The following is a 25,733-nucleotide window of genomic DNA, read 5'->3' on the forward strand; positions in this document are numbered from 1 at the left end:
TTTAATTTTATGCGCTAATTGCCAAATTAAATGGTTTATCTTGGATATTGACTATTATATAAATTGTCTGCCTTAGACAGCAAATGCTGGTATGGGACCCAGCTCAATTATTAAAATCAGAATTCTTTGGTTATTGAATCTGTTTCTTCTCTGTCTGGATAATAATCCCAGTGTTAGTTTCTAAGAGTAAGGCTTGAAATATTTTCTCAAAGTTAATTCCTTTTTAGTGTATAAGTGTTTACAGTAAATATTTAATTCATCAATATATAAATAACATTTAACCCATTAGCATATTATAATGTAGTGCATATTTATTCACATTGTTTTAAATTAATCATGCATTACCATGTAGTTTTGAGATTTTGATGAAGTGATTGTTTATTTTCAAAATGACAATGTTGGGGAATTATGAGAGGTCAGGTCTGGTTGCTTTGAACATAAAGCTTGTAGAATATTTGGGCTAGATATGGCCAGTTTAAATGCTAGAGTTAAGATAAATTTGAGCTAAGGTACTTGGTGACTCTGTCAGTGCAAGTGCCATATAAAAAGCATCCAGTACACTGTAAAGTAGTTACTGTTAGGAAGGGCATCAAGCTGTAGAAACCAAGCCAAAACACAATGGAACCTGGTGTTGCTCTTGGCCTTGCCAGCTCCTGTCAAACCACTCAACCCATGCCTGTATGGAAAACAGACCTTAAAGGATACTGATGGTGATGATGACTACTATCAAAACAGAAAAAAGAGTAGACGTAATATATGGCATCAAGTCTCACCTATCTATCCTATTGCTTGTATCGTTACTTCAAAGAAAATTTCAATAACTTAATTCTACTTAACAATTCATGTATGTACATATACATACACATCCTACACATCTTTGTCAAGCTGTGGTGGGGGACACATACACACACATATACTTGACAGACTTCCACACAGTTTCCATCTACCAAATCCACTTACAAGGCATTGTTTGACCCAGGATTATAGTTAAAGACACTTTCCAAGATGCCGCTCAATGGAACTGAACCCAAAACATGTGGTTGCAAAGCAAGCTTCTTAACCACACAGTCATGCCTGCACTTATGTATGCATGTGTGTGTGTATGTATATATATATATATATATATGTGTGTGTGTGTTTATGTATATATATGTGTGTGTGTATGTGTATATATATGTATGTGTATGTATATATATGTGTGTATGTATGTATATATATGTATATTATGTATGCATGTGTGTGTTGGGTTAAGTTTGAAATCTCTACTTAGATTTGATGACCAGATCTTATGCATATCATTACAGGCTGACCAGGCCATACCCTTTCTAGTTAGAAAATATTTTTCAGATGATGATATGTATGACCCAAGATATTTGTAATCAGAAACCATATTTAAGGGCGTACTGTTGAGAGTATGGATGATGAAACCACTGTTGGACAGGCACTTGTTTACATATTCAGTCTTGGACTCATTGAAGTAAAGACCTGCACAATTTGAGGCTTGTTCAATTTGAGAAACGGTTGAATGGAACTTACACTCGCCTCCTTATGAGAACTCAAAATTTCTCGTGGAAGCGTCATCCAACCAAAGTACAAATATATGGGAAACTACCACCTGTATCATCTCTTGTGAAAGGTAGAAGAGTCCAGTTTGCTGGACATTGTTGTAGAGCTGAAAACGAGGTAATTTCTACTCTTCTCCTCTGGAAGCTATCTGCTCGTGATACCAGAGGGCGCACACTCTCCTACCCTGATGTAATCTCCAGGGATACAGGCATCCAGCAACAGGACCTCCGTAATGCTATGATGGACCGTGAAGTCTGGCGTAACATAGTAAATTCCATTGTCTCGACCACGGTCAAACAATGATGATGATGATGGGTTAAGTTATGAATATGAACATTTACTGTTAAAAAGAGTCAGTATTCTTGGGAAAGTCAACTTTATTATATATAGGGATTTCTGTGACTTGAAATTTGGTCTCTGAATGCTTATTCAGTTTGTTTCAGTGAACCTAATGCAGTAAGACTTCTCACTGTCTGTCTGTTTCTCTCTCCAAATGACTGAAACAAGTAAAAGAATATATATATATATCCATTTTCTAGAATGTGTCAACAGAGCAGTGTGATGTTCTTAAAGCAACATGGTCTTCATTCATCCAAAGCAGTCTAAGGTAAGTATGTTACCTATTCAAATATATAGGTTGCATCTGCTATATTCTTTTGTTTATGTTACTTCTAGAATTTATGATAATGATTTTGTTTTCATATTTCACTCGTTATGACAGGAAACACCACACAGGATTCATTGAATACATCTATAGTTTAAAAAATGAAAAGAGGGACCTCTATGTGGTCGTTTGTTGAAATTACACCCAAATGTCTCAAAGTGGAAAACAGACTTCTGGCTGTATTATACCTGAAGCAAAGACAGCTTGAGCTCCTTTGATCATAGTGCTGAATCAGGTTTGGGGTTGTTTTAAGAACCGAAACTCCAGATACATTATTTTTAGTGAGACAATTGCATGAAAAGTTCTTAACAAAGAACAAGTCACATTGCTTTATATTTGTTGAACTAGAGAAAAATATTAAGAGGTTCTATTGTTCTGTTGTCTAATGAGGACGTGGAATTTCTGGTTGAATGGCTTGTGAGAGCCATTCAAGCCATTTACAAGGATGTTGTGTGTAAAAATAGGGTTGGCAATGACTTTAGTGAGGAACTTTGTGTACAAGTAGGTGTTCTTTACATTCAGTTCTCAGTTGCCTTACATTCGTTGTAGTCTTTGAGGTTTATTACACAAGAGTACAGAATTGATTGTTCTTAGAAGGTTATATATGTTAATGATTTGATTAAAAGCATCAGTAGAATTGTGCAGGAAAGCACCCCCAACCCACCCCTTACATTTGTATGGAGATGTGATAGTAGAAAATACCCTTAAAAAATAGATTTGAGAAAGTGTAGTTAGATCTCAGAAGGTAGATTGCTATTTTAAGCAGCAGACTATGTAGTGGCTTGCCCGATGACTTATCTATATAATAGTAGACATTTTTAGTGTCTGTTTTTCAGTGAGATCAATGGTTTTGCATAGCCAGAATTGTTATTCTGTACCAGTATGTTATAGCAAGGTCAGTAGTTCCTATGCTATTATCTTCTCTGTTGCAAGTACTGAGTTGAGTTTTGCCTACATGGAGACCTACTTGCAAAAAAACTTGTGCTCTCATTGAGTAATTGAACATTCAGCAGTGACAAGGGTATTCGGCTGTCAAAAAAACTTTCTATCACTCACACAAGTATGCAAGCATAGAATAATTACTGTAAAGCAGTTTTACAAAATGTGAAGTTTCACAAAACGTTCCTGTATATAATACTTTAAAAAATTATTTTTCTTACAGATTCTGTTTTACTAACCCCGTGTTGTTGCAAATCTTGGTCAATGTTCTTCCCTCAATGTATTGCAAGAAAAACAAAACAAATGTCTCACCAACCCTGAAAGAACTTCACCAGATGCTTATTTACCATTCTGAGTTCATGAACATTATGATGGAAGGTAACTCGGGTGTAACAAAAGGTAAGGTCCATCTATTGGAAACATTGACACATTATTACAATTACATCTTGAAAGCGCCATTCTAGCCATTTAATAGCACACAAAACTGTTAAATTTACTTTTCTTTCATGAGGTGTCTAAACTTCCTTTGTATGTCTGCAACTGTTTGAAAGTTTGTTAATAGCCACTTTCTTTCATAGGAAATTTAGGGATGTATATTGACTTAGATCCCCATGTCATAGGTCAGTCATCATTACTACTTTCAATTCTTCTTTATTTGGCTGTTTATGATATGGTATATGCACTGTCATCTTTCCACCTTTTTTCTTTTTCCTTTTATATACAGACACATGCACATATAAGTACATATACATTTTTTGCATATAACACAAAAGGAGAGAAACATGAAAGCCAATTTTAATACATAGATCATTTAAATATAGATTACTTATGCTAAAATGAAAATAAGTATGTATTCTGAAACTAATTGTAGGCATTACTCAATTAAAATGCCGTTTTTATAAATGCATTTAAATCCACTTCCACTGGCTGCTCACAAGATACAGGAGGTAACACATGTATTCACTATGCATAAGCTGTATTTTTTCTTCAAAAGATTAGATGGGAAAGTAATGAAGCTAGCTCTGTATTTTTAAGTGTCATCATCATTGGCATAATGTCTACTTTTCTGTGTTTATATGTGATTGTTATAAACCCAAACTGGAATATCTAAGTTTAAAAGGTTTTAATCAACTAAAAATACAGCAATCTACATTACAAACAAAGATTGCTAAATTGTAAGCAAAACCATAGTTCAATGCAATAACACATTTATGCAGCAAGTTGCTACAGTCTCGACTAAAAACCAACACTGAACACATCGTGCTGCAAACAGAACAGAACTCCATGCAGGCAAATAACAGCAATCAAGACAATCAAAATCACGTGATCAAAGCTAAAATCACAATGGTGATGATTGAAGTAAGCAGGAGATCCAACAGAAAAAGAAACCCACTGAATTGACCACAATGAATAAATTGCCAACACAGTTCATGAAAACCCAATCTATGTGAATACATTCCCAAGGACCGTCTTTATTCTTCATCACTGTTAAACCCACAAAAGACTGGCAGTTTTTAATTATTTAAACAAAATATACAGCATTTGTTATATATTCATTAGGAGTTAAATACACAACAGTATGCATCAGACAATACTGTTTTGGGCAAATTTTCTAAAGTTGGATGCTCTTCCTGTTGCCAACTTTCACCTGTTTCCAAGTAAGGTCATAATCCTGTTCCAGTTCTTCAAACATGAAGAGCTCAATAGCCAAGCATGTTTTCACAGAAGATAGCAAACGAATATCATTTTGTTTGAATGGTGACTTAATTTACAATAAACGTGCAAATATCCAGACAAGGTGATATAAATATGCATGCACACTCACTTGTTCTTGCATGCTTAAATTTATAAAATGAGCTTCTTATAGTTTTCATTTATGAAGTCAACTCATAAGTCACTGGTCAATCTCTGGCTATAGTAGAAGACACTAAAGATGCCATGCAGTGAGACTGAACCTGAATCCACATGCTTGCAAAGCCAACTCCTTAACCATAAGGTCATGTTTGCGGCTATTTATAAATATTTTTATATGAATTCTTTGAAAACTGTTCAATAATCCTTTCAGAATGTTTATTTTGATCAAGGTTTGTAAATGATAACATGGTGTTAATTTTTGTTTATTTTCATATGATTTAATCAGGAAGATGTTCAGTACTTAAGACTTTTCTCATGGTTTCTGAGACTAGTGAGAGGAACAGAAAGTTATCCTCAGACCAGAGATCTTGCCCAAATGCTTAAAACAGAGCAAACGCCATATGTACATATACATTCCTCACCCTTGCATTATTTTTCCCCTATTACCACTACTATATAACACTAATGTGATCTCCATTATTGTCTTTGAATTTTAAAAAATGTTTCAAATAAAAAAAACTTTGTTTCAGAACTTTTACTGGACATTATTCTGAGTATCATGGAGATGGAACCAGAATGCTGTGTTGAAGCACATCTCAATATCTTTTTTGGAGCCTATGGAGCCACCTTATCTCTGCAAGGTTAAATTTTATCTAAAAGATTTTACATATTTTCTATTAATTACCCATACAATTTTTCTCTATTATCATTCCCTATATTTGTCTCAAATTATGTATATGAAATTATTTCCATAAAAATATTAAGCTAAGTTAGCTGCATGATTATTAAGTCATTGATATATCTGTCTTTCTATGAAGTGATTAGTGGCTTCACAAAAATCATAACATGAAGATGAACTGTTTTTATCACTGGAAAGAGGAAAATATATATTTATTTCTTCAGTTCATACAAGGCCTCAGTCTGTAGGAGAGGTGTCTAGTCACTTGAAATGACACTAGTACCTTCCTGATATTTATTTTACTGACCCCTGGATGAATAGAATGCTAACTTCATTTGCATTTCAAATTAGAATACAGAGGGAAGAAATAGTTAAATCTAAATTACACTCTGTCGTCTTAAAAACATGGGAAAGAACATGCATTACGTAATGTAATCCTAGATAACCTTAAAAAGATAGGAGTGTCCTGGTTAAAACAATTTTGCCCATAGGTCTGTTCAGTCATATCTGACATAGGTCTAAACATCAACAACAGGTCTACCTTATCACTATATACAAACCACAGAAAGTCTTACAATAATTAGAAGCTAATGATTTCATTGTTGCCAGCATGGACAAAGGATGTTAAATGATGATGATGATCAAAAGAATGTACATTAAGTTGCATAAAAAAAAGTATGATACACTATTTACAAAGAAGATTATAAAAATCCTTAGGAATAGAATGAAGTGATTCATTATTGAGAATGTGCTAGCCATGCTAGTGATGTCATCAAGAAGAATTATAGCAAAACACTATAATCCTTTTCATGACAGCCTGTGAGAGGAGCACTTTATGCAAGTCATTTTATTTTATTTACAAATCTTGAAATATGTTTTTAATGTTACTAAAAATGATTCTTCCAGTACAATCAATAGCATACTATAAAACAACTAAATCAGGTTAAAGATTCATTTAATGATTCTACTCCCATCTTTTTTCAGATCAGAAACTGTTGAAGATCATTTCACTTTATGAGAAGAATGGAATCAATCTTAATAAATTTAGGTGAGTGGGGTTAAATTCTCATTTAGTTAGTTTGTTATTATTATTAAAACCAGCATCATTAATTGCAGGTTAATCCAGGCAGAGAATACTAAAGATCAGTCTTGACTGGAGTCAATGGTATTGATAAAAAACCTCTTCCTTTTAATTACTGGCCTTTTGCCTGAATTAAAAACAGTTATTAGCAGCAGCACTGTTGCATCACTGAAGACTTGATCTTCAGATTTACTTGTGCTACATTCTTAGGAATCATCATCAACTGCAACTGCTTATTCTTGGTGTGTGTGAGACTCTTCTGAATTTTCTGAGATTTTCAATTATGTTTGTAGGATCACCTATCTTTTCCAATGTAGTTTCCCACAACCTTTTTTATAGAGAAGCATAGCCAATTTTGTGTTAATGAGAAAGAGGGAGATAGAGAAAATGAGAATTGATTTAAGTATTTGACAGGTAGTTTATCTGTTATCACTGAAGAGTTAAAGAGTAAAGTTGAACTTAACAGGATTTACACTTAGTGTGCAGAAAGCAGGAACAAATGCTGCAGCAATTTCTATTTGACAATAACCACTCTTTTGCCTCATACTTCAGTTGAATAACATAGGTTAATTCCTCTCTTGATCCTTATGGTAGTAAAAACAGAATTTTTGTTTTTCCCTTAGGCCAAAATCAGAAGACATCGCAAATCAGAAACAACCTGCTCAAGTAACTGCAAACACATTAGCCATTTTACTGTTGTATTTGACTACAGCTATGTAAAAATTTCTGTATTCTTTAATAGAGAAATTTAGGCTTTATATTGACTATTTTACCCTGACAATTAGGATTAGCGAAAATCTGTAGGACAATGGGACACTGAAAGGGTTAATATCTTTCCCATCGTTGATCTCCTTCATATATATTACCTAGATTCTGGCTCTGGGTTCAATACTATTAAAGTTATATATCAAAAATTTATATAGATGCAGATGAAGCTGTGTGGTAAGAAGTTTGCTTCTGAACCACATGTGTGGTAACTTCCACAAGTGTTTTCTACTATAGTCCAAGGCCAACCAAAGTCTTGTGATTGAATTTGGTAGATGGAAACTGAAAGAAGTTCATCATATATATATATATATATATATATATATATATATATGAATGATGTTTGTGTTTTTCTCCTGTACTGCTTAACAACCAGTGTTTATTTGTTTACATTCCCACAACTTAGCTGTTGGTGAAAAGTGACCAATAGAATACATAGCAGATGTTAAGAATAAGTATTGGGATCAATTTGTTCAAGGCAGTACCCCTACACAGTGGCAGTCCAATGACTGAAAGAAGTGAATGATAAATGATGTGATTCATTTTCTTTTTGTTTTTTTTCTTCTAGGCCATATTTATGGGGGACAAAATTTATGGAAGTCTATGCAATGAACAGAGATTTACAAGATCATTTAAAGATACAAGGCAGTGTCACTGATGTATTAAATTTCATTGACAAGAATAAAATGATGAATTCTGTTTCAAATTTTCCTTTGGAGAGAAAACTATGTGTAAGTACACACTTGATTAATATCATGTAGCACAATCCTGAGACTTCTGCATAAATTCTATATAAGACAACATTGCAGTGTCACTGATATTCCTGTATATTCTGAGTTCCAGCTGTTTCAGTTTGCCTTTCATTTTTGGGGATGCACAGACATGGTTGTGTGGCTAAGGAGCTTGCTTCTCAGTCATGTAGTTTCCGGTTCAGTTTCCACACAGCATATTGAGCAAGCGTTTTCTACTATAGTCCCAGGCCAACCAAAGCCTTGAGAGCAGATATAGCAGATGGAAACTCAGTGTGTGTGTGAGTGCATGTGTGTTCCCTTGTTTTGACGTCATGTAATTATTGTAAATGAGCATCACCATCATACAAGTATGCCATTCATTTTCAGTCTTCCCTGACAAAACATGACTGGCTAGTGGGGAAAATGCTACCTAGCTTGGAAACAAGTGAAAGTTAGCAACAGGGAGGGCATTCAACTGTAGTAAGTCTGCCTCAACAAATTCTGCTTGACCCATGTAAGCATGGAAAAGTGGATGTTAAACAATAATCATAAAAACAAACAAGTCAAGTACTGGAGTTGTTTCAATTGATTACGTCCTCTCCCAAAATTTATGGCCTTGTGCCAATGAATTGTTATTAGGGCCAAGAGTTACAGAAATATTAGCACGCCATTCAAAATGCTTTGCAGCATTTCATTTGTCTCTGGATTTCTGGGTTCAAATATCACCTAAGTCAACTTTTCAGGATCAATAAAATAAGTACTTGTTAAGCACCGAGTCGATGTAATCAACTGGCCACCTCCCTCAAAATTTCAGGTTCTTTGTGCCTATAGTAGAAAGAGTTATATTATTGTTGTTCTTTTATTTGTTTGTCATTTGACTGTGGCCATTCTGGAGCACTGCCTTTGGCTGCTTTTTTTTTTTTTTTTTTTTTTCAGAATCGTAAGAGTGTTAGATAAATTGCATTGTGGTATTTCTTTTAACTCTTTATTTTCTGAGTCTGAATGTTACCGGGGTCATCTAAGTCCTGGGAATCATTTTGACTTCCTCCTCACCTTGAATTTGTAGCCTTGTGCCTATGTTAAATATATTATTGTTGTTAATAATTTTATTTTTCAGCCCTCTACAATTCTTCCTATGGACAAACTACAGTCGTTATCTACTTGTTATGATCCTAGTTTTCTTCTCCCGATGTTCAGCTACATATTGGCACCAGGTATTTTTTTTTTTATTTCTATTTTAAAATCCACTTTTTTTTTTATAAAAACAGCAAATTGATTGCTGTTTGTGCTGTTGTTGAAGTTTGCCTAAAGTCAGCCCTATTTAAAGCAGACCTTATGGTCAAAGGCATTTCTGTCTTTTTGCATATTAGGGACTACAATGTCCAATGCATCCTTTTTTGCCATTCTCAAGTACAGTAGGATATGCTTTTAAGGATATTTATTTTGCTATATGTAGTAAGTTGAGCAACCGCATAGAGATTCTTGTGTTAGCTTGTTTGTATTGTAGTAATGTAATGTGTGTGCTGATGCAAACATATTCCTTCTATTATACACTCATGTTTAGTTCAAGGTTTGGGTTAGGTGCAACACTACAAGAGGGTATGAAAGTGGGTGATATAAGTTCATCAGATAGTACACAACTTGCTATTTCAGAGAAACAAGCTATCATAATAATAGTAGAAGAGAAAGGAGTAAGCAGCATGTTGATGGACTAGTCTTCATGGGCTTCATTAGTGAACTAAAGGGTTTATACATTTTGAACATGTATACTCTTGGTGATAAATTCCAAGTTCTTGGTTACCCTGCTTAGCCAAACGGTACTGGCTTTATTCTACCATCCAGTCAAGTAAACACCAACAAAATTATTTGTGTTCACTCAGCCTATTGGGAAAAGCATCCCCAGGCTCCATTAAACAGACAGGAGGTATTGTATAAATGTGTGTAGTCTTATATATATTATACTTGAAAATAAGACAAGATTGTCATGGTTCATCTTCCCAGTTAGGACTGGCTTACTATAAAACAACTACAACCTCTCTAGCACAAATTGTAATGTGAATTTTACATACATACACATTGTAAAGGGAAAGAATCTCTACTCTCTCAGAAAAATCAATAAATAAAAAAAGATGAACTACGTTAAATTCTATTATACAAATTTAATTTAATTTTTGCTTTCCATTTCTCAGAAAACCAACTGGAGTGTCTCCTCTTCATTGAGAAAAACTGCTTCAATTTTTGTATCATTGCCTTGAGTTGCTATGATGACGACTTGCGTGCAGCTGCATACCATGCACTTTTTCACTTCAAAGGTCATTTGATTAGCAACATTCGGTTTTATCTACGGGACCAATTTCTTTATGTGCTGAGATTCCTAAAGAACAGTGTGATCAAAGACAATGCCCGAATCCCTTTCGTAACAAGTCTGTATTTAGTCAGAGTTTGCCAAGTTATATTAAATAAAGGTAGAGATTTAAACATTTTATTTTTATTTTTAAATATCCTTTGGATTTTGTTTCTTTATAATAAGTTGTATTTGTTGTTTAACCCTGCTTAACTTTGTATTAAGACTTATGATGAAAGGCATTCCAGCCATGATCAACTCATCTTTTTATATACTTGAACTACTACATTGCCATGATCAAAGACATTCTGGCCTTGACCATCAAGTTTTTCTTTTTCTGTAGGCATCTAGAACTAAATTATCAACATTATTTAGGATGTACTTCCTTTTCATGGGTGAGATTTGGCTGCTATTTCTATATTAAGCAACCATGCACACTTTCTATCACTGGTTCAATGCATGTATTTTTCAGGGAATTTTTTTGTTGTATCAACTTTCGTTTTAGTTGGATATGAAATTTATATAAAATGCAAAATAACTGAATGATTAAAACCACATTTTAAGGCAGACAGCTGGCTGGAAATGAAAAGATTATTTTTGAATCTTGCTAGATTTTCATCATTGATATAGCTCTTGTCATGTACTTTCTCATTTAGATCTAAATACATAACAGTGGTGTTGGTTTGTCAGCTTGTAAGCTGCTCTCCCAAAAATAGTTTGTATTTAAGACAAGCTAACAAGGAAGTCCCTACTTGTTCCCACAATCTGCTAGGAATAACATCAAAAGACCTCATTCATAATTTATCTCATGACCATGTTGAAAGGAAAAGAACATCAACAAACACAAGGTTCAAAGATGTTAAGCCACTAAATTGAGTTCTCAGTGTATCTTCAACTATTAGCTAGGCAAAGACAAAGTATATCTGAAACAATAGACATGTGGGTTGCACCCTTTTTATTTGCCTGATTACCTATATATCATTGGCTTGCTCAGAGTTAACTTGAGCCAACAGCAACATTTTAAAGGCATATGTTTATCATAGATGTAAAACACATGTTTATAACATCTGTAAATTTAGAAAATTTTGGAAATTAGAATTCATTTCATTGTACATTTTAATCAATTGTAAGAAAAATAAATAATTTGCAAGCATATAAGAAATAATAAAGAGGCGAGAGGGGAGTAATGTATTATTAGTGGTTTTCATTTTTCTTTCTTCTATTACAGGTCATGACCTTTATTTTTCTATTATTGGTTTACTTACGGTGAAGCCTTTCTTTGATCTATATACAGTGCCAGAATTTTCCCAGATGTTTAATTGTTCCTCACTTATGGTTAGTGCATATATTTTTTTTTTTTTGTACTTCATGTAATATCCCCATCTTATTCTCACTGTGTATCTATCTTTCCACTTCATACACACACTAAGCCTATCATTTACATTAGAATTTGATTTATTAATTCCTTGTTAAGTACATCGTCTTGGTTAAACCACGGTCCTCTTATATTCACAGTGACCTACCATTACCTTTTTGTACTGTTAGTAATCAGTCCCTTTACTCCTGGTCACTTGGTATTAACATCCATCATTCTCTCTTACCACCATCCATCTCTACTATAGTCCGCCTTTTGCTCACTGGCAATCATGTAGCTACCATCATTGCCTCTATTCCATTATTACCTGCTATTACTCTCTCTTCCATTAGTCCTTCCTCTACCATCTTCTCACTCTAATTATTTTGTTTCTCTTATCATGAACCTGCTTCTTTCACCTTTTCACCATAATTCATCTGCTCTCATCATGCTGTCCTTGATTCATCCTCTTGATAATGTTGCTTTGAATGAATGAAGATAGCCTGACGTAGTGAGAACTCATTAGTTTTGTATAGCACAAGGCAACCTAAGTCCTTTTGGTGTCACAATAAAGTGGGTACACCCAGTATACAATGTAAAACAGTTGATGAATGAGCAGACAACATACAGTAAAGAGAACTCTTTAGTCCTGCTGAAGACATGACTTTTTTAGTGCTTGTACAACAATATAATCTAGGTGTTAAGAAGAGCATCTAGCTGTAGACATCTTACCAGACATTGAAATTAATGAGCAAAATGTGGTTTTCCAATCTGTCTAGGAGAGTAGTCCCATAATCAGTTTAAATGAGAACTGATTTAAAAAATGGCAATCCATTCTACACATGCCAGCATAGTAAGCAGACAGAAAAACAACTTTGAAGAAAAGGCCATTTAAATCTATACATATAAAGCTGAAGTTGTGTGTGTGTGTGGCAGGTTTGGTAGCCTTCAACTAACACTATCTCCTCTGAGACCCTGCAGTGCAAGTTGACCAAAATTGAGAGTATGATAGAAGAAGGCTTGCTCTTCATTCTGTAGAAGAAAAAATGCAAATTGGTCCATGTTAACACCAAAAATTATTTACATCAAAAAGGTGCCTTTTTTCTATGAAAATCCCTATTTTTTACGATTTTTTTGACTGCTGTGTCGTCATTTTTCGGTGTATTTCAACCAGAAAAATGTTCACTTAAAGAGAATAACAAGCTACATAATGCAAAATTTTTACTTTTCAAAAAAGATTGAAACTATGTCAAAACTTTGTTAATGCGACATCAAAGTCTGCTGTTTTAAACGCAACTAAAACACAAACCCAAGCAACGTCGGGCTATACTGCTAGTATATATATACATAAACATGACTGTGTATTCTACTTAGATATTTTTCAATCTTACATATTTGAGGAGATAACATAATCTAATTTTATTTGCCAGCATTACAGAGAAAGAAAATGGATGCTCTTTCTACTTCATGATGGTCTTCGAGGAATGACAGAACATAAAATATATCAAAGACGTCATGTGTTCAAGATCATCATGTCTTATGCTAATTCTTCTTTATGTGACGGGGGAATTCAGGTGAGAATTTATCTTGTTTTTTGACTAAGATTGAACTTATATCATGAAAGAGGTAAAATATAAGTTCACCTCTTTCATGACTGTATTTCCACAGTAACATTGTATATGAATGTCTGTCAGTTCATTTTCAGTTTATCAAAAATTTAGAGAGTTTAAGTGAAAAAAAAAAAAACATTTGCATTTTCCTTTATTAAATATATTAAACTGGTGTTTGGAATATGACTTAACATAGATCCTTACATAAATGTATAACTGTGTGTGTGTGTGTGTCTTTGTCCCCTACCACAGCCTGACAACCAGTAGAATAAGTACCAGTACTTAAAAAGGAGTACTAGGATTGAATTGCTTGACTAAATCCTTCAAGGCAGTAGCCCCAGTATGGCAGTAGTCCAAAAACTGAAACAAGTAAGAAATTAAAAGAAAAAAATTTTACCTGCTGAAGTATTTCATTAACATGTTTTTAATAAGATTTTTGTTGAAACTTTAATTTAAATTTGAACAATTGAATATAAGCAGTTTAGGGCAAATGTTCAAACTGGCCAGATTCAGCCTCTCACACCTACCTTTCAATGTCATTCTAAAAATAAATCATATCACTGAAATCTCAAAAGTACAAGAAAAAACCTGATTAATTCAAAACAATATGAATAAATAAGCATTACATTTAAGAGAGTAATCTGAATGCTAAAGGGTTAAATGCATTTAGGGCTTACAAAACTTTTACTTTTACTTATTGCAGGAAATGGTGCTACGTATACTAATGCAGGCCTGTACAGAAAAGACAGCCATTCTGATGACACGTGAATACGGCATCCTAACTTGGATTAATTCATTCGTTTCTAACGTGTACGTTTTTAAATACTTTGAATTAATATTATTGATTTGTGCGTGATTGCTTTCATTCTCCATGCTGATACCGCCTGAGAATCACATAAAGGGTATACGTATCTAGAATACTTAACTACTTATATGTTAATTCAAGACCAATAAATTACTTACATGTGGATACTACAAGTTATGAAACAATTTGTCATGATATTAGAATTTTCTTATTGTTAAAATTTCATCAGGCAATTTCTCTGTCATTTATGACTATTTATATATTGTTCTTTGTATTCTTTCATTCTTTCCTTCTTTCTTTCAGCCCTTTCACACTTCGTTCATTCCACTCTTCGTTCTTTTGTTCCCCCTCTCTCACATTTCCTAGCCTTCTCTTCATGTTCACTTTCCCTCTTTCACTTCAATGTACCTCTTTCATTTTTCTCTCGCCCCTCCTTAATTCTTCTATCCTTCTGCCTCTACCTCCCTCTCTTCTCTCCCCCACGTGACCGATGTTCGGCTAGGCCTGACCATTCTTTCTTGGTTGGACCACTGTCCGTGCAACATCTATATTCCTTCCTGTGCTTGTTAAATCTTATGTCCCTGCTGTAAGGCTTTACTTCCACATACACCAGCTTAATTTAATTCGTCCTTAGTCGAAAGACACCTGTTGTTATGTCCTGTTAATTATATTTGTGTAACATTTATGTTTTTTTTGCGTCTTTGTTTCGTATACATTCGCTGCTTTCTTCCAAGGAATGTAATGTTCTTAGTTTATTTTTCCTTGGGGCTGGCCAGATTGGAGCAATCTCGAGTATAACCAGCCGAAATTGCAAAGATAATCTGGAAATCGACTGAGGATAGAAAACTCCGAATGATCTATCCTTGTTTTCCTTGTATCGTCTGTCTGGATATTTTTTCCTTTTTTTTTTTTTGTTTCACCTAACTGCCTGGATGTTTTGCATTCTTGTCCCATTTTTGTATTTTATATATATATATATATATATATATATATATATATATATGAAATCATGATCATTTAACATCTATTATCTCATTTAATAAACCCTGTTTCACTGTTTTTATACAGCATGTTGTTAGTAACCATAAGTTTGAGTCCTTGGGCAGGAATGGTGAGGGACAGATTCCATTGCAATTACTATGGGGTGCCATAAAGATCATGCCAAAACAGACACAAAAGTCTGTAGTCTTCTGCTTAGCTCCTGTCAAACTGCCCAACCCATGCCAGCATGGAAGGTAGACGTTAAACGCTGATGATGATACGTATATGGTAATGGGTAAAGTCTCCCTTTGGTCATGAATGACCATAGTCTTGCTTCTAAAAAGTTCCCCTTCAAGGCACTAGTCTGGGGAAGGTTTTTTGTGGAATACTAGCATTGCCCATGCATACCAGTCTCCCCTCTTCATACCTCCAATGTTGTCCAATGGAAAGGCAAAGGCCAATACAGCTTGGTATCTGTGATGTCACAACTCATTTCTACAACTGAATGAATTGGAGCAATGTGAAATAAAGTGTCTTGCTCAAGAACACAACACATGTAGTCATACATACTCTTCTCTTCACTTGTTTTTAATTTCATCTTTTGTATGTTTAACATTGTTATTTACTTTTTTTGTAGGGATCTTCATTCACAGTTGACAGTTCTCATCACAAAATTAGTGGACAAGATCTGGCATGCTCTTCAGCAGAAGAACAAATCTCAGAGTGACGACAAAGACTTCACATTGCCAAAGCCATTTTTTACTGAAATGCAGATCTTATTATTAAATCTATTGGATCATTTCAGGTAGTTATTATTGCATACATGAATAAGTGTCGAGAGAGAAAGACATAACAAACTTAAGGGTGGCAGTTCTGATATGGTAGATTGTGTGAAGTGTTTAATGCAATGTCCAACACAGTGTTGTAGGAAAGATGAGTGGAGATGCAAGAAGATGTGCAGCTAGCTATTTTAGGGAAATTGATACCAGTATGATGGTGATATAGAAAGCAGAGTGAGAGCACAGTCTATGAGGTAGTAGTTGAGGTGTGTTGGTGACAGAATTTTTGTCAATTGCTCAAATAGCATCTTTGGAAGCAAGGGGTATTCAGCCTAGATTTGTGATAAAAAATAACAGTACCATTGCATGGATATGAGTAATACTCCACTGTGGGCTATAACTGGATTTATAGAAGCTTAGATATTCATTTAAAGTTGAACTATTTCCTGAATCTAAAGTGGAATCCCAGTCTTTGTGTTATATAGTTTTGACAATGTTATATATCATCATCATCATCGTTTAACGTCCGTTCTCCATGCTAGCATGGGTTGGACGGTTCGACCGGGGTTCTGGGAAGCCAGAAGGCTGCACCAGGCTCCAGTCTAATCTGGCAATGTTTCTACAGCTGGATGCCCTTCCTAACGCCAACCACTCCGTGAGTGTAGTGGGTGCTTTTTACGTGCCACCTGCACAGGTGCCAGGCGAGGCTGGCAACGGCCACGGTCGGATTGGTGTATTTTATGTGCCACCGGCACGGAAGCCAGTCGAGGCGGTGCTGGCATTGGCCATGAGTCGGATAGTGCTTTTTATGTACCACCAGACCAGGGATCCTGGCTGGTTCAATTCGATTTCGATTTCGATTTCGCTTGCCCCAACATGTCTTCACAAGCAAAGGGGGTTGGCATGGGTGCCTGTCGTACGGTCGCATATATATATATATATATATATATATATATATATATGACCCATAACCCGTGGCCTCTACCTGGGATGTAGCCAGTCTACTTATGCATACCTTTCCTTCTTGGGACACAAAACTCTACTTGTGAAGACCTGTTGAGGCAAGTGAGAATCAAAATCGAAATCGATCAACATCAATGGAAATTGTAGCTGTGATACCAGTGCCGGTGGCACGTAAGAGAACCATCCAAACGTGGCCGTTGCCAGCGCCGCCCTGACTGGCCTCCATGGCGGTGGCACGTAAAAAGCACCATCCGATCATGGCCGTTTACCAGCCTCGTCTGGCACGTAAAAAGCACCCACTACACTCACAGAGTGGTTGGCGTTAGGAAGGGCATCCAGCCGTAGAAACATTGCCAGATCAGACTGGGCCTGGTGCAGCCTTCTGGCTTCCCAGACCCCAGTTGAACCGTCCAACCCATGCTAGCATGGAAAGCGGACGCTAAACGATGATGATGATGATGATACATATATGAGATTACCATGAGGGAATAATCAAATTTTAAAAAAAAGCATTTATGGTGACCTTGAGTGTTTTAGCTGTGTGTTGTTCATGAGTAAAAAGAGTAAGGTTCAAGATTGTTTCTCTCATATGTGTAGTTCAGTAATTTTCAATCTTTGTGATTCTGGACATAAACAAAATTAAAACTCTGATACCAGCTCTGTCTGGCACCTGTGCAGGTGGCACGTAAAAAACACCCACTACACTCGAGGAGTGGTTGGCGTTAGGAAGGGCATCCAGCCGTAGAAACACTGCCAGATCTGACTGGGCCTGACGAAGCCTTCCAGCTTCACAGACCCCAGTTGACCCGTCCAACCCATGCTAGCATGGAAAGCGGACGCTAAATGATGATGATGATGATGAAAACTACCAGCACATTTTCTATAAAAAAGTTTTTAAAATAGTTCATTTCAAAGTTAAAATTTTAGTTGAAATATAAAAATACTGTGGCAAACTGGCATAATTATTAGAATGTGTAAAAAAAAAAAAGTGCCTTATGTTCAAATCCTATCTTGGACTGCTTTGCCTTTATCCCTCCAGGGTTGACAACATGAAGTACTGGGTCAATAGTATCAACTAACCCTTCCTCTCAAAATTGCTGACTTTGTGTCTAAATTAGAAACAATCACACTTCAGTATAACATTAATGGATGGCTTGGGTTTGTTTTATTTTGTGTGTTTTTTTTTTATACAAGCGAACTCAAGCATTTTTATGGCTTTTATAAAAGCTTAAAAATTTGACATTTGTTGACACCCCTTGTGGTGCACCATTTCAGAATCACTGGTGTAGTGATTGAGTGGTTGTGCTGATGGAAGAAGCAGCCTTATGTTTCTTCTGAAAGATGGTCTTTATTCGTGAATACAGTGTATGTCTAGCATGAAGTATGTAGGTTGCAGATGAGTAAAGAGGAGCTAAGTGTAGTATCTCCATTGGAATGTGTGTTGTTGGAGATGTCAGTAAATCATTGCTCTAAATGTACTAAAAGAATGGTGTGCAAAATATTACTGAACCTTGGGGTACATGAGGGTTCATAGAATGGGAGACATAGTGAGACACTTGTCAGAGCACTACAGTCTGACAGCAACTTTTAAGAAATGAGTGATGGATGGACACCATAGATAACCAGGAGATTCTGCTGCCAGAAACAGTCTTGTATATATGTGTGTGTGTACATTATTGCTAGTCACATTGTCACATTACTAGTCTTATACTGTCACATTGACAAAGATTATATTTGGATTTACTTTCACTACAGTAAGATCTAGTAGAGTAAATGCATTTTTAAGAAAATAGCATGTATAATACCATAGGTATTGTGAGATATCCTCATTCAAGTCTTATCATTTTACTTACGCTTTTTCTGTGCTTGCCTGGGTCTTACATCTTGCCATCTGTTGTAGTCCTACATGATCTGGCGAACACACAACAGAAAATAATGGTCAATTTATGTGTTGAAAATAGCATTTGTTTTTGGTATGGATTCCATAGCTAGAGGCCTTTCCCATTACCAACCACTTTACTGTGTGAACTGGATGCATTTTGTTATGCCACTGGCATGAAAAAAGTTGTCTCCAACAAGAGAAAGTGTTCCCTCTACTCTGAGTTGTCTTCAGCTATTGTTAAGTGGTATTAACACTATAAATTAAGGTAACCAATAATCTATTTAGAAGACATTGATGATAATTTGATCATTTGTAAGGATGATAATTTTCAGAAAACATTAAATTTTTTAAGATTGTATTCATAACTACAAATTGTCAAAAATGAATACATATATGAAATCTATTTTTCTTTTTAATTCAGAGAAGAGAGTGCTGGAACAGCAATGAAAATATTTTTGCCACTATTCAGTTCAGTTATGGAACACAAGAAAAGGATACAATCACAAGGTATTTTTTTTTTTTACATCTTTGTTAAATTGCAATACGACATGTAAGCTATTACCCTTTAATTATGCTAACAATACCAATGTGTGTGTGTGTGTGTGTGGCTTTGAGGTTAGGATATTCAGATCACAATCATAAAGTTGTGAGTTCTGTTCCCAGTAGCGAAACACTATATTTCACATTACTCTGCTCTACTCAGCTAGCAAAAATGAGTTATACCTGTAATTCAAAGGGTCAGCCTTGTCACATTCTGTTTCATGCTGAATCTCCCTGAAAACTATATTAAAGGTACGTGTCAGTGGAGTACTCAGCCACTTGTACATTAATTTCACAAGCAAGCTGTTTCATTGATCAGATCATCTGGTACACTCTCTGTCATCTGACACAGTGCCAAAAGAAGATATATATATATATAGGGAGAGTTTACGAAAAAAACAAAAGACGAAGACAGATGGTGTACAAAACAAACAGATGTATTAGTATAACACTCAGGAATAGAAAAAAGTCTTTTACATTTCGAGCCTACGCTCTTCTATAGAAAGGGACACAAAAAACAAGGAGAGAAAAAAATGTGTATTGTGGCTAACGATCTATCATATATATATATATATATTCACATGCTTTTTATAATTCATGTGCAGTAAACACAAAGGAAACAGATTTTCTCAAATGCTTAGAAGGATCTCAAGAGGTAATAGAAAACTTCTGTTATCTGGTTGACCTAATTAGCAGTGGAGGAGGATGTTCTAATAGTATAGTAGCTAGAGTAGGAACAGGTTGGACAAAAGTTCAGTGAGCTGTTACCTCTGTTGGCAACAAATGGTTTCTCTCTCAGAGTGAAAGGCAGTTTGTGTGATGCTTGTATGGATACTACAATACTACATGATTGTGAGACATGAGCCCTGAATGTAGAGAAATTGTGAAAACTAGAAAGAAATGAAGCTAGCATGCTTTACTTAATATGCAACATCATTGTGCATAATCACCAAAATCGAAATATGTTGAGAGAAAATGGGGCAATATGAGAGAAAACGGCAGTAGCATGGGTATGTGATGCATATGGATACAGCAACTGTATAAAGAAGTACTAATTGTTAAATATTGATGGAAGCTGTAGAAGGAGACCCAAGAAGGTATGGGGGGCCTAGGATCTTTACCTTTTGTCCAGCAGATTTAGAAAATAATTTTCTTTAACTAAACACTTTCAAACTTTGTATACTGGTAGAATGTGTCATATAAAACATCTTTTACTCTTAGCGTTTTTGAGAAAAGTTTATATATACGAAGTTATTTCATGTTAAAGTTGTTGTATTTCCATAATTTCAACCAATCAATGACGTGTATTCAGCTGAATAAAATTACTGCCGTTGTTTGTCAACAACAACTATCGGCAGTTTATATTTCATTTATCACTGTTATTTATAATAACGTTTGTGCATTTGTACTGTTTTAGCTTTAAGGTTTTAGGGTTAGGGTTACGAAAAAAATGAAAACTGAAGAAATTGGAGGGGTAGAGGGGGACAAAAAAGTCTTTCCAAAAATAGTAGCTGAAAAGCAGTGGGGGGGGATACTAAAAGCAGTAGAAATGCACAAACGATTATGGTGGTGCCATGAAGTAAACATACTTCAGATACACTCGTTTATTCATACAAACGTAACTGAGATGAAATATATCATAAATAACAGTGACAAATGACATATACACCGCAGGAAGTTGTTGACAAGCAACAGCAGTAATTTTATTCAGCTGAATTCACGTCATTGATTGGCTGAAATTACCAAAATATGACAACTTTAACATGAAATAACTTTGTAAATATAAACTTTTCTCAAAAATACTATGAGTAAAAGATGTTTTGTAAGATACATTCTACCAGTATACGAAGTTTGAAAGTGTTTAAATTATTTTTTAAATTTGCCGGTCAGAAGGTAAAGATCTGGGCCTCATAGTGGAGGTAACAATGGACCATAATGTGTAGCAGTACATGGAGCTCAAAAAGAGCTACCCATTACAGCAAAGGTGAGGTTCTGAAAGCATACTGCGTATACAAACTGAGTCTCTCATCCACAAGCCTCCCACTTCTCCCTACCACTTATCCTTCCATGTCTCTCCTAACTACTGCCGTATTCTGCTGCTGTAATTAAATGAGAGCAGAATCATGTATTTTATCATCCTTTTCTGTGTTACCAGTTATCTCTTCCACTCTGTGGAACTACTTTCTTTGACATCCATCTTTCATTCTTAACATTGTACCTCTCCAGTCAAATTTTACCATCAACCGTCTCTTCACACTTCTTCATCATTCACTGTATTCATCCTCACCCTACTTCTATCACACTCTCCCTCCACACTCTTGCAACCTCTATCCATTTCCCTTTCTTGATCTTTTTTCCATTAACCCTTTCGTTACCAAACCGCCCGAAAAAAATTTTGGTTAATGTGACCAAAGCCGCCCAAATTTACCTATTCATATTTAAATGAGAATATCAGAGCAAATCTCTTTAGTACATTCGTGAAAACACGTATTATACTTCGTAAAGAGTTCAACTACAGTTTTGTACAAAAATCGAAGTGTAATTTTAATTCCGTGAATTTTGGGAGATTTTTTTCGAAATTTGTTCCTATTGTGTTTTCAAAATTTGTAATTCTGACAAAAAATGGATACGAATTTCATTATATCAAGCAGCGAGTCAGAATTCGAAGGATTTTCTACTGAAGACCTTCATAAATCTAACTCTATGACTGAAAAAAAAAAGCACGTGGTATTTGATAATGAATCCGATGTTTCATTTTCCGAAAGTGAAAACAGTGAATCCGAGAGCTCCGACAGCGATAAAGAAAATGAATTGGCACCTGAATGGAGTGAAAATTTAAAAACTGTTTCTTTCGGTGATTTTTCTGAAGAAACTGGACCAAGCCACAGACTTTCCCATGAGAGTAAAGCCTTAGACTATTTCTTTTTACTTTTTCGAATGAGCCTATTTGAAATCATTACGGCGGAAACGAACCGTTACGCTGAATGTAAACAAAACGAAAGAAAGGATAGTTAGTGGTTTTCCACAACCTTAAATGAAATTAAGACTATTTTGCCATAAATATTATTATGGGTGTCAGAAAGTTACCCAGAATAACAAATTCTATCGTAAAATTTTGTTGTATACCCAATTGAATATTAGCTAATAACCCATTTTCTATAGCGATGTTTGAACAAAATTTTAATAATTTTATATTTTGTTGAATTTACCTGTATCTACCTGCAATTAGAGTCACTTTGTGACAAAAATTATAGTATAGAATTGGTTGAGAACATTTCATTAAATTATCTTCCAAAATTCACGTTAAATAAAAAAGTTATATTTGTTTAATGAAACCAGACTAAATTTATGATTATGTAAGAAATTAATTGAAACGCATAAGGGGTGTATTTTGGTCAGAAATATAGTAACGAAAGGGTTAACAGGACACTTTCTACTTATAACTCACCTTACTTTGTGACTAAGAATGTGGTGTTAAGGATGCATAGAATCCTTGTTGCGTTTTATGAGTTTCAATTCCAGCATAAGTATACACACCCCACTTATCAACAGCTGAGTGTATGTTATCAGGTTTAGATTAAACTGAGCACATGTAAACATTCATAATACTTAATGACAATAGGAAACAACTGGTTGTAGCTGGTTTATAAGAAAGGAGTGGGGTGGGGTATGTAAAGAAATACTTTGAATGTTTGTAAACCCCCCCACCACAAGTACTAATATCTCATCTAAAAAAAATCTAGACATTCTTACTCCACCAAAAATGTCAGCCATGTTCATGTGAATAAATAGTTTTAAAAAATAAAGGTAACTTATTTTTAATAAATCCAGAGGGATTACTTAACCAAATCAAAATAGATGAACATCAATGGAATTTGTATCCTTGTGGTACCAGTGCCGGTGGCACGTAAGAAAACCATCCGAACGTGGCCGTAGCCAGTACCGCATCGACTGGCCTCCGTGCTGTGGGCACGTAACAAACACCATCCGATCGTGGCCGTTTGCCAGCCTCGTCTGGCACCTGTGTCGGTGGCACATAAAAAAAAAAACCATCCGAGCGTGGCCGTCTGCCAGCCTTGTCTGGCACCTGTGTCGGTGGCACATAAAAACACCATCCGAGCGTGGCCGTCTGGCACCTGTGTCGGTGGCACATAAAATCACCCACTACACTCTCGGAGTGGTTGGCGTTAGGAAGGGCATCCAGCTGTAGAAACACTGCCAGATCTGACTGGCCTGGTGCAGCCTTCGGGCTTGCCAGACCCCAGTTGAACCGTCCAACCCATGCTAGCATGGAAAGCGGACGTTAAACGATGATGATGATGATGATTGTGTTTTTTTTTATGCTGTCAGTAAGACTAGATAAAAATGATTAATGCAAATAGAATACCACAAATCCCAATTGCCATGTGACACTTCACACAAACATACACTTAATGACATGTATGCAGTGTGGCCCTATATCAGGTAGAAGCATAGTCCTCTGACTCCATACATGTCTAATATGGCAGAGCTGACAAGAGCTATTTAATATTGACATTTAAATAGATTATTTCTCTGAGTAATTTCTTTTCAAAATGACTGAACAAGTTTTTCAACTTTCTTATAAAAAAACAATGATAATTTTTATTTGTAACAAGAGGTGCAACAACTGTTGAATCAAGAGACTGATGGCATGATCATAAGTCTTATTAATGCTATTGTGATTTTCTAGGCAAATTCACTCGACTGGGGAAAAATAGGTTGCACTTTTACTTCACTATTTAGTGACAGGTCATAAGGAAGGTAACCAAGTGTAAATACAATTTCAAGCTAGCATTAAAAAAATACTGTAAAAAAATATTATTTCAGAGCTTTATTTTGTCTTATTTTTCAGAGGAAAGAACAGTATCATCAACAGATAAAAATCATGGAGACAGTGAAGAAAAGAATGATGATAGTAATGGTCATGATGAGGAAGCTGATAAGAATCCAAGTCAAGATGTTGGCTTAATCACACAAAGAGACATTCTTTTATTACTATTTCAAAGTCGACAACTTATGCAATCTACTCATATTTTTCAACAAGCTCTGGACATTCTAAAACTCAAAGGATACAATTGTAGTTATCTGACAGATGTTCCCAAGAAAAAGATGGTGTCATCAACTCAAGATACTACTGAAGAAACTGATATGGATGATTCCTCATCTGTTATCTCTGAGACGGATGAGCTCAATAATATGGATGATGTTTCAGAAGCAGAACAAATTGAACTGACTAAATCTCTTATTAATATTTGTTTGGCTTGGAAGCCGTCTGTACCTATTACTGAGAATGCTAAATTAGTTTTGACTCAAACATTACAGTTAGTCATTTCATGGCTAAGTCATGAGGTTTGCCACAAAGGGACCATTATTTTGTTACACGATGTATTATTATGGATTGACAGAATTCTTGAAAATTGCAATTCAATTATTCCTGATCTTTTGACTAGTGAAAATTCCACAATTTCTGTAAGAAGCTTCCCTGAAAATCTATTAGTATTTCATGGAGGAATTATTTCTATGAAAGTACCTGACAACATTAACCAGATGGAAAGCCGTCTGGAATTAGATTCTGCATCTAGTGAAACTATACAGAAATCTCAAAAATTACTTGCTAAGCTTTGCAAAATTCTTACAGGTTTTGAAATTCAAAACATTACTGATCAACCTGTTAATTATTATCCATTTTTAGACAAAGTTGTAAATACAACCATTTAATAATAGAAGAAAAAAAAGTTTTTTTTGATTAAAATATCTGAGAAATTTATTTTCAATAACATTTTTATATTTCTATTTTGTTATTTTCTTTGCTGATCTTTTTTTTTTTCTTTTGTATGGGAGAGAGGAGTGTTGATTGATTAATTGAAAAAGATTCAGTTAATCATGCGTTAAGAGAAATCTGTTTTAGCTTGGCTGAAGGAATGTCTATCATATTAACAGAAACTGTTGATGGAAAATAATTTGAAACTTACAGCAACTTCCTTGCACATGTAACACTGTTTTCACAGTGCTAAGTGATTGGAGGACATTTTCATTCTTGGATAGGAATGCCAACCTGTTATGTCTTGGATTTCAATTCAGCAGTGCTCATAGACAAAAATTGGTGTTTTCCACTTGCATCAGAAAACAGTGCTTCCCTGTAGTAACCATTGTGGAATCACTAGTAGGTTAACAG

The 25,733-nt window shown here is 35.2% G+C and overlaps 1 protein-coding gene across 1 annotated transcript in view; it reads left to right on the forward strand.

Moving 5' to 3' along the window:
* Positions 1–25,351, forward strand: part of LOC115209508 (nucleolar pre-ribosomal-associated protein 1) — a 68,545-nt gene extending 43,194 nt beyond the window's left edge. The window contains exons 22-34 of the mRNA XM_029777936.2: positions 2,106–2,173; positions 3,393–3,568; positions 5,554–5,664; positions 6,687–6,750; positions 8,117–8,279; positions 9,397–9,493; positions 10,469–10,744; positions 11,852–11,958; positions 13,408–13,551; positions 14,291–14,397; positions 16,011–16,178; positions 19,419–19,504; positions 24,411–25,351. Coding sequence (XP_029633796.2) covers positions 2,106–2,173; positions 3,393–3,568; positions 5,554–5,664; positions 6,687–6,750; positions 8,117–8,279; positions 9,397–9,493; positions 10,469–10,744; positions 11,852–11,958; positions 13,408–13,551; positions 14,291–14,397; positions 16,011–16,178; positions 19,419–19,504; positions 24,411–25,276 — 2,433 coding nt within the window. The 3' untranslated portion in view covers positions 25,277–25,351. The remainder of the gene's footprint in view (positions 1–2,105; positions 2,174–3,392; positions 3,569–5,553; positions 5,665–6,686; positions 6,751–8,116; positions 8,280–9,396; positions 9,494–10,468; positions 10,745–11,851; positions 11,959–13,407; positions 13,552–14,290; positions 14,398–16,010; positions 16,179–19,418; positions 19,505–24,410) is intronic.
* Positions 25,352–25,733: the final 382 nt, after the last annotated feature.

Source organism: Octopus sinensis, linkage group LG3 (genome assembly GCF_006345805.1).
Source record: "Octopus sinensis linkage group LG3, ASM634580v1, whole genome shotgun sequence".
In the NCBI taxonomy this organism is placed as follows: domain Eukaryota; kingdom Metazoa; phylum Mollusca; class Cephalopoda; order Octopoda; family Octopodidae; genus Octopus; species Octopus sinensis.